At 27.7% G+C, this 9547-nt stretch overlaps 1 protein-coding gene across 1 annotated transcript; it reads left to right on the top strand.

The window, feature by feature from the left end:
- Positions 1-1046: 1046 nt before the first annotated feature.
- On the top strand, positions 1047-8942 carry LOC126841236 (uncharacterized). Its single transcript, XM_050577573.1, has 16 exons — positions 1047-1146; positions 3649-3716; positions 3786-3815; positions 3904-3966; positions 4428-4505; positions 4714-4743; positions 5455-5484; positions 5573-5599; positions 5686-5736; positions 6014-6046; positions 6598-6684; positions 7033-7083; positions 7613-7627; positions 8053-8139; positions 8440-8472; positions 8612-8942. The coding sequence occupies exons 2-16, from the start codon at positions 3656-3658 to the stop codon at positions 8803-8805; spliced, it is 870 nt and encodes a 289-aa protein (XP_050433530.1). The 5' UTR covers positions 1047-1146; positions 3649-3655; the 3' UTR covers positions 8806-8942.
- The last annotated feature ends 605 nt before the right edge of the window (positions 8943-9547 follow it).

The following is a 9547-nucleotide window of genomic DNA, read 5'->3' as shown; positions in this document are numbered from 1 at the left end:
ATACTTTTTATCATTTGGGAACCTATGACCGAATGCCTGTTGACTGTCTGGTGGTGAGCCGCTTATATAAGCTTGGGGATGGGGTTGGGGGGATGGCAATTGAGATAGGAGTAGGTGATAGAGGGTAAGACATAAGGGGTGGGAATGGGTTTGGGGGTTGGGATGGTAATTGAGATAGGGGGTAGGGGATAACAGTAAAATACTATAAATAAAATGGGGTTGGGGATGGGTGGGGGGGGGGTGAGGTTTGGGGCATATGTGTTGTATTCACGTGTAAACTAGAACTGAACTAAAATGAATTCAATAATTTAAGAGGTTATATTTTTATGAATTGTTTTAAGCCAGATATTAAACACTAAAATATTAGCCAGAAACTTGATATGTTTTAATATACTAGCCACCTTAGATACTAAAAATCGTTATGATTATACGGACCCGTAATGCTTAAACATACCCATGATTCAATGTTTTTCCGTGGTGCGGAGAAATGAACTAGGTTTTTTAATCAAACTTGTCTTTGGTATATAAACCAACCCATAGTAGTCCCTTTTTCTAGGAAAATTATGTTTTCTTATTACAGTACTTTCCGGTATGCATACTGGGCCAATATTCTGTTACAATTAAAAAAAAAAATGTATAAGAATAAATAACTTTGAATGTATAACTTTTACAAAGTTCACAATTATGACAGTGTTTTAGGCTTAACGAATAATCCATAATCCCTCTGTAATCAGTTATGGGTTGTCGTTCATTTTGCCCATCTCTGTATGGAACTATTTTGATTATGTTTAAAAAGTCATAGAGCGGCCTAATTTTAAGTTGAAAAATATGTGCATTTTTATGGTCAAAATATAAATCAAATTTCAATTGTAATTCTTTAATGTAAACATTAGATGTATGGGTTTGTAAACCTTTTAACTAAGAATAACGTAGTCTAAACAACGCGTCAAAGTAATGAATGTGTACCAGAAATCATATAAAAAAAACAGCAATGTAATTAACATATGTAAATAAATATAGTTACGCTGCAAAAACCTATAAAATTCTAATTTTTCGGTCGAAATATAATCGCAAGAAGAACATTTAGTTTAAAAAGCTGATCAAATCGGTTATTATCTAAGAAATTCTATCAGCTCAATAGTTTTAGTAAGTATTTCTATTAAACTCTAAAAATTGTAATTACGTCAGAACTTAAAAAGCATGAACTTTATAAGCCAAAAGTTATAGTGTGAGAAAGACAGCAATAAAATTGTTTTATTGCTAGTTATTTTTTAATCGGATCTTAACAGCTTCTTTGAGCAGTTTTCTTAAATTGTTTGACTAAAACAGATACCAATATTTCGTTTTACACAATCCACATTTTGGGAGAATTCTATAATACATTTTTATTTATTACTTATTTACTTTTATGTATACTGTAGGGTGTAGTGAAAAAGACAATTTTTGAAATTGTTTTCATAACTTCTTGCAAAAGTGTCTTAGTGTATACTTGTTTTTGTATGTTTTTATTTTTGGAATTTATTTTTTTGGCGATTACAAAAAAATCGAAAAATAAAGTTCTACACGTATATTATGCAAAATATAGTGTTCTAAAAAATTGTTTTTAGTATTAATTGTATTATTGAAGCTTTTTGAGTTAAGATAGAAAATCTAAATAATTTTGCTTAATATTAGTTAATCGAATATGACATTCCTTCTAAAATGTTCCTCTTTCCACAATAAAATCATAAATAGTTTGGCTTTGAATCTATCATTAGGTTGATTAACAAGCATTATTTGTAGTCAAGTTTAGACTTGATTTTAAAAATAACGCTTATAATATCTCTTTTTAAAATCTAACTTGAATAATTGTATTTAGTTAAATAGTTTTTTTTTCATATTACTTTTTATACAATGTAATCTCATTTTTTTACAATTTTTGTGTTTTTACCTCCCTCCCATTTTAGTTTTTTTGATAGCAACTTTTGAAACTTTATGGTAACGTATATATTTTATTAACTTTTGAAGTTATTGAAGTTTCAAGTTCAGGGCAGGAGGAAAGGTGGAGTGTAGTATTATTTTTATCTGCGTGCATCTCCCGCACTTCCCCTCCCATCCTAACTTTAAAATCTTTTTAAAACAGTTAGCCCAAACTAGTTATCGACCAGTCAAAATTTTTAGTATATTATTCTCAATTTAAAAAGTTAATAAAATATATACGTTACCATTTAAGTTTCAAAAGTTACTATCAAAAAAACTAAGTTAGGAGGGGGGTAAAAACAAAAAAAATTGTGAAAAATTGAAATAATATTGTATAAAAACAATATGAAAAAACAATTTTAATTTCGTATTAAACCCTATAAGATATTAAGTGGCTTATGATAAAAAAATCGCCCTGTATAAAAAAATCACTTTAGCAGTCTAGGAAATACAGGGTAATTATTTTATCTTGAACCACTCAATATCTCATAGCGACACTTTAGTTTATATTATTTTACTAATATTCAAAACGTCCCAAACAAGAATTGCAGTGTGGTAGGGTAATACACGTATATAAGAATAATAACACACTACACCTTCCTCCTGCTCTTAACTAAAAACAATACATTGTACAAAAACGTTATGAAAAAAAATGTATTTCTTATTAAACTCTAATACATTTTTACAGGATGATCCAAATAACGTAAGACACTCATTTTCTCTGAAAATATGAATATTTTTGTTTTCCTAAACTTTTAGGTACATAATTTACTACATTTTTCAATATTTTGAAAATTGTTATTACCAATCCTTATAAGCCAAAAAGGGGGATTTTTGGTTTTTTTAAAAGGCAACATATATTTTTAATTACATAAATTTGTAGACAGAAAATTAAAAAATATTTTAGCGTTTGAATTTTGAATTTCCATTTATTTGTTCATTTGTTATGATTTTATAAAGATTTGATTTTTTGACTGTATTTCTTAATATTTCCATTCGTTACAACAAAGACGAGTAGTTTTATTGCAATGCATAAAAATAATTTGACGAGTTACCGTATTCTGTATCATAATCAGATATAATAAACAACCTCTAATCTAAGTAACATGTAGATAAGAACCGTTGGTCTATCATTATTTCAAAATCTATCATAGTGACTTCCAAGCTGTTAGAATGTTATCGCCAGTTAGACAACGCGAACATAAATATGAATTTTATGTGTTACCGGTTTTGGAAAACCGAAGAAATGTGATTATTAATAAGAAGAAATGTAGTATCTTTACAAAGTCATAGCTAATAAACAGATAAATGAAATTAAAAAATTAGAATTTTTATCAAATTAAATTTTTTGTCTATACATTTATGGTATTAAAAAGGTATGATGCCATTTAAAAAAACCAAAAATCCACCCTTTTTGGCTGGTAAGGATTGGTGATACAAATTTTCAAACTATAAAAAAATGTAGTAAAATATGTACCTAAGAGTTATGGAAAAAAAATCTCAAAATATTCATTTTTTCAGAGAAAATGAGTGTCTTACGTTAGTTGGATCACCCTGTATATATGGCATATATACAGGGTGTCATATATACATTCATCATATAAAAAAAACTTATGACAAAACCAAAACTTTCTCATTTTTGCACCGGAGTCAACTAATATAAATTTAATTTTGTCTATATATTTGCAGAAAAAAAATGAAAATTTTCCTTTTTTTAATCACATTAGTCCTGTTTAATGTTTCGGCATATGACGAAAGTAAATATTTTATTTTCACTATTATCAACTGAAGGTAGTTATAAATTTGAAAAAAAAATGTTTTTATAGTGAATTATAAGAAGGAAGTTTTTCTTACAAGTCAGTAATATTTTTTATTTATAAAAAATGGATTTCAAAGTTATTGAATTCACTGTTTTACACATATTTTTTATATTATGTATCACAGATGTAGCCATCGAGCTTGCGTATAATAAGAATGATTTTACTGTAGGAGATAATTCTGGATTAAGTAAGATATTATATTTAAAATTTATGTGCCAATATATAAGTGTTTTGTTATGTGTACCTAGTTGTCACGTTCTTTGTAAATTAAAACTTACAGTTTTTTTTAATAGATTAAAAAAGTGCACTAGCCATGTAGAACCAGTGTACAGAACATTATAATTAAAGTAGCGACTTCTAATAACCTAATCAAAAGCGTTACATTAAGTTAAATAACTGCTATTAAGTATAGTAATAGGTAACTCCATTGGGTGCCCCCCTTACTTCATGTTATATTCAAGTTAGGTATATGATTTTTTTTTAGTGTTTACTAATTTACTGTTGTGCATATTTCTATAGATGTAAATATTCAAAATATTAAAGAAAAAATATATATAGTTTAATATAATTCTAAAGATTTGTATGGCACTTAAATTAATTTTATTTTAATATTTTAGTACAACCCAAATTTATAACTGTTTATTCTAGATGGATTGGAGCATGTAATTGAAAAAATGGTTAATGATACTTCATCATTTCACATTGAAGATTATTACGTGAATTTCGGTACTTATAATTATTAAAATAATAAATTGTTGGGTTCTATCGCCGGATGGCCTCCCTCCTCATATCATATCACCGTTTTCTTTTGTATATATGTAGTTACTATTTGCTTATTATGCTCGAAGCAAGCATAGATTGTAAATATTCTTCAAATAAAAAAAAAAAAGCAATTAAAATCCATTATTGTTAATTTATGTAATGTGAATTTCAGCCAAAATTAATTTTATGATCGCTGTACCGGGTAATAGTATTCGTTGACTTTTATGAATATATTTCCAATATTTCATTCCTATTGAAGTTTTCAATGATTTCCATCATATTGTATTTACATGTTTTTCGCTTACTCCTAATTGGACATATTGACTCGTCTAGCAACGTTTTGGAACAATTGCACGTTCCATCTTCAGAGCGGTTGTTCGATGTTGCTCATACTGTGTTTATCTGTAGACTGAGTGAGCACATCCGGTGCAATCTCTGCCTCCTCTTGTTGTATTTCCGGCTATTTTCGTTACATTTGGTCTCCGGTTTCCTTTGGTCCTCTTTTTAACTGTTGTATCACTGGTTTCCAGGTTTTGCTTAATTTCCATCCATCTTCCCGGTTGAAGTTTGATGTTCATTTTTAAATTGCTATTGTTGCTCTCGCCATACGGTTTCAGTAATGAGATTCTCTGGACAAAGACCTTAATTTCATCAAAGTTTACGCTGTGGCCATCTTGACCTAAGTGTTCTACTATGGCCAACTTCTTAGTTCTCTTGTAGTCCACATATTTTTTATGTTCTCTAGCGCGTACTTCAATAGGTCTTTTTGTTTTACCTATGTAGCTTAGGTAGTTCATCGTGCAAGTGTTCCAAACGTTGGCAGACAACTGACAAGTCAATCTGTCCAAGTGAAAGTAACCAAAAAACATGTAAATAGTGTCAATAGCATTAAGTTATGTAATGTTAATTTCAGACCAAACGGATATTGCCATCAATATAACGGGTAATAATTTTCATTACACATTATGGAAGTGTCTCCGTGCAGTTGTTTGATATTCTTTATGCAAACTAGATTTTTGTTCCGATTTCAGATTTTGAACACCTTCACAATAACTTCAGTAACCATATTTTTATATTTCATGTTTAATATACAAACGCATAATTTATGTAGGTAGATTAAAATATATTTTGTTTTATATTTTAGAATGCGTGCATTACCAGTATATGATGCAACTAGAAATAAGAAATACATTAAGTAAATATAAAATTTACAAAAATTTATAATTATACTTATTTTTAGTTCTCGAGAAAAACTATAAACATATTATTAAAAGCTTAAAGACAAAAAGCTATGTATATTTTATGCTAAGGCTTTTAATAATAGAATGATTAAAAATATAATGTAAATAGTTTATTCAAATGTTGATGGTGTAATTTATATCAGATTTAGAGTGGCTGTTATAAATAAAATGGTAACCCGGGTTTTAATAACTGCATAATGGTTTGATGTTTGTTATACATATATGTTACAGACATCGATATTCCAAAACTTGATGAAAGCCAAAGTAATTACAAATTTTTCTATAGTCGTAAATAGCCTTTAAAGCTCGTTTAAGAGTTAACATTTTCTTCATTTTATTTATTCAAGGTTTTATGCCATTCATTAGTTTTAATAAAATTAATTTTTTGTTGAGGAAAGAGAGAGAGAATCAGACTTGGTGACCATTTACGGTTATTTTTTACGTTATTGAACCCTATGCTTATAAATTCATTTTTAACACTGCAATGAAAAACAAATATATATAACTTAACATATAAATAATATATTCACAATCAAAAACTAGGAAATGTAATACGCCATGGGTGTAGATATTTCTTATTTTTTTTTTGAATATTTTTTAAAAAATATTTTCGCTCCTCATCGCCCTTAAGTTGATATCAATGTTAATGTATAATATGTTCTTTGGGGTTTCAAGTATGGAAATAATACATTTATTGAGTTTCAACACTAAAGACTGGTTGCATAACAAATAGTTATATCACAATTCTTTGAAATGTAATGCAATTATGTATCATGAACATCTAAAATATTTTTTATTATTTCTTCTCAACTTAGTTGGAGACTTGAATTTAACAACCCTTGCAGAACAGAGAAGATGTCTTGTCAAACCAGCTTTAAAAAATATATTCAGACGTTTATTAGGTAAATATTAACATGAAGTTGTATGAATTTTGAACCTTTAATATATTTAAACAAAATATATTTTTATTATTTTATATTAGGTATTTAATAGTAATAATTCACTTCAATATAACAATGATACAATTAATTTTTATTTTTAATAGTTATCTAAATAAGTGACGACTACTAACATATAGTTTCTTGTAATACAAATAGCATGACTGTACAATACGAACATCAAGCATATATATATTTTTTTATAATTAGTAGTAACTAGTAAGCTCCTATTGACAAATAAAAATATGACATATTGATTTTAATCATAAAAATCTGTAGATACATTAAAATATATTTTGTTATTAATTTTAGGATCCATGTATAGCCAGTTTATGATGCAACTAGAAATAAGAGATTTATTAAGTAAATATAAAATTTACAAAATTGATAATAATTATAGTCATTTAAAACTCTAAAGTAGACCTAAGAACACTTTATTTTAATTTTTAGTTAAATTTCATTCATTAAGTATGTAAAATAAAATGTTGGTAACATTTTAAAACTTTAATGCGTATTTTTCTCAAAAAAAATAAATTTTTCGAAAATAAATTAAAAGAGATATAACTTAGCCAATTTTCAATATACAAGAACGATTTTGGTCTCAAATTTTTCAGAATTGGTAATAACCAATAACTCAAAATTTTATTTTTGCGGTATGAAGTCCCTTTTTTATTTTCGGTTTACAAATGTTTTAAGCTCTTGATGATCATTCGAAGTATAATATAAACCCATTATACAATAATATTTTGCATATTATTATCCGGTCTAATATATCTCAGATTAAGAGAGACTGTTATATATAAATTAATATAGAACGTATAAACCGGGTTTTATTAACTGCAAAATAATTTAATATTTGTTGTATTTGTTTTATAAATTGCTATTCCTGAAGCTGGTGAAGCCCGAGGTAATTAATACAAAATTTGTATATATCATTTAAAAAAATAGGAGGGGGTGTTATATATAAACAAATAAATATTTACAAATAACATACTGGAAATTTATTAAGCCACGGGCATAGTTTTGTCTTCTTTTTTAATGTCGGGTGCCACATTTGTGGTGTCCAATTTAGAAAGGTGTACCGCCTGAATATTTTTGCTTTTTATGAACCTAAAGTTAACATCGATGTTAATGTGTAATAAGTTCTTTGAAATTTAAAGTATAGAAACAAGACATTTCTTGAGTTTCAACACTAGTGGCTGGTTGTACAAAAAATGTAGTTTCATCACAATTCTTTGAAATGAAAGACAATTATGTATCACGAGCAACTAAAATATTTTTTATTTTTTATTATTTCTTCTCAACATACTTATTTAATAATTATGTCCATAGATTTGGGAGGCTTGAATTTGACAACCCTTGCAGAACAGAGAAGAGTTACTGGAAGATCTTTAGGAAATAAAATCAGACGTGTATTAAGTAAATATTAATATGAAGTTGTGTAGATTTTTGAGTGACTGTTATATTTTATAAAATAAATACACCTAATTTCATTAGCGTAACTAGGGGGTGGCTAAGGAAGTTCTAACCTTTTAAAAACTCTTAAAGCTCCATCAACATTTCAGTTAAGTTATAAACCTTACTTGAGGATTGTAGCTGATTGGTTAGGTTTTTAGAGCTTAAACGAGTTTAGAAGTATTTTAATTTACCTAGCCCCCCACTAGTTGCGTAAAAGTGGAGTTTTATTAAGCGCAAAATTATTTGATGTAATTGTTACAGAAACTGATACTTCTGAAGTTGCAAAATACCAAAGTAATTACGAATTTTTCTATAGCTTTTAAAAGCTTATTTTAGTATTAAAATTTGGTTCATTTAATTTATACTACAATGTTGCAGAGTAGTAACTAGTAAACTAATTTAAGCAAATAAAAAATGTATTTTTATTTTTTAGATTTACTTGACGTCTCTTTGTTGCGGATGTGTCGTTTGATAGGATTATACATAAGTACACAGATTCCAACATCATTCATAAAAAAGCTCCTGATTGACCCTATTAATGGTACTTGTACCCTATACGATGGAATTACACAAAAAAAATACAAAAAAATTAATGGCGTAGTGTGGCAAATAAGTCCAACTACTTGAGGAGCAGTTAATTTAAACACGGAATCAATAACAAAACTCTTCTAAAATTATATAGCACTATTATTATTTTCTTGTAATAATATTTTCTTATTACACTATTAGCTGTCAATTGATTCTAATATTTTTACAATAAATAGTTTTACTCACAATTATAATCCCATTTGTTGCTTATGCGTAGATTTAGACAGATACTTATTTATTCCAGGTAAGATTTAGGTTATTCCGCACTTAATCCATCTATGTCTGTCTGGGGCGTCAATGTGGTCGTCTTTCTTTTCTTGGATTAGTTGTTCCTAGGTCCTGGCTTACTTTTTTCCTGCTCAGATATAACCGACTGACTTAAATAAAAACAAACTAAAAAAAATATATAAGACTTTCTTCGCGGTTAAACTGAACGTTATATTGAATGTGTCCGCGAGGCATGACTCACGAACACATTCAGTATAAATAAAATAATATAATATAAAACAGTACACTAGTTGTATACTTGTATCGCTGTGTTCAAAAACGGCACATGTCCAATTTTGTTGGCAAAATTAGGTAGCGAATATGTTCCTAACACCAAAAAGCATGTTTAGTGTTAAAAGATGACATGAGGTGATAAAATATTAAATACACTAGTTCACTGACACATATACAATAAGTTTATATATCATTTAAATCGTATGGACAGTGGCAAAAAGATTAGCCAGTAATGATTACCAGTTATCATATTAAAAAATATAATAATCGTAATATGTTT

The sequence above is a fragment of the Adelges cooleyi genome, unplaced genomic scaffold, assembly GCF_023614345.1.
Source record: "Adelges cooleyi isolate 19-005CV unplaced genomic scaffold, UGA_ACOO_1.1 ACOO_flye_CR_arks_rails_tigmint_CR_PRNA_38, whole genome shotgun sequence".
NCBI lineage: Eukaryota > Metazoa > Arthropoda > Insecta > Hemiptera > Adelgidae > Adelges > Adelges cooleyi.
The sequence above is the reverse complement of the archived record's forward strand: the minus strand, read 5'-3'. Positions and strand labels throughout refer to the sequence as shown.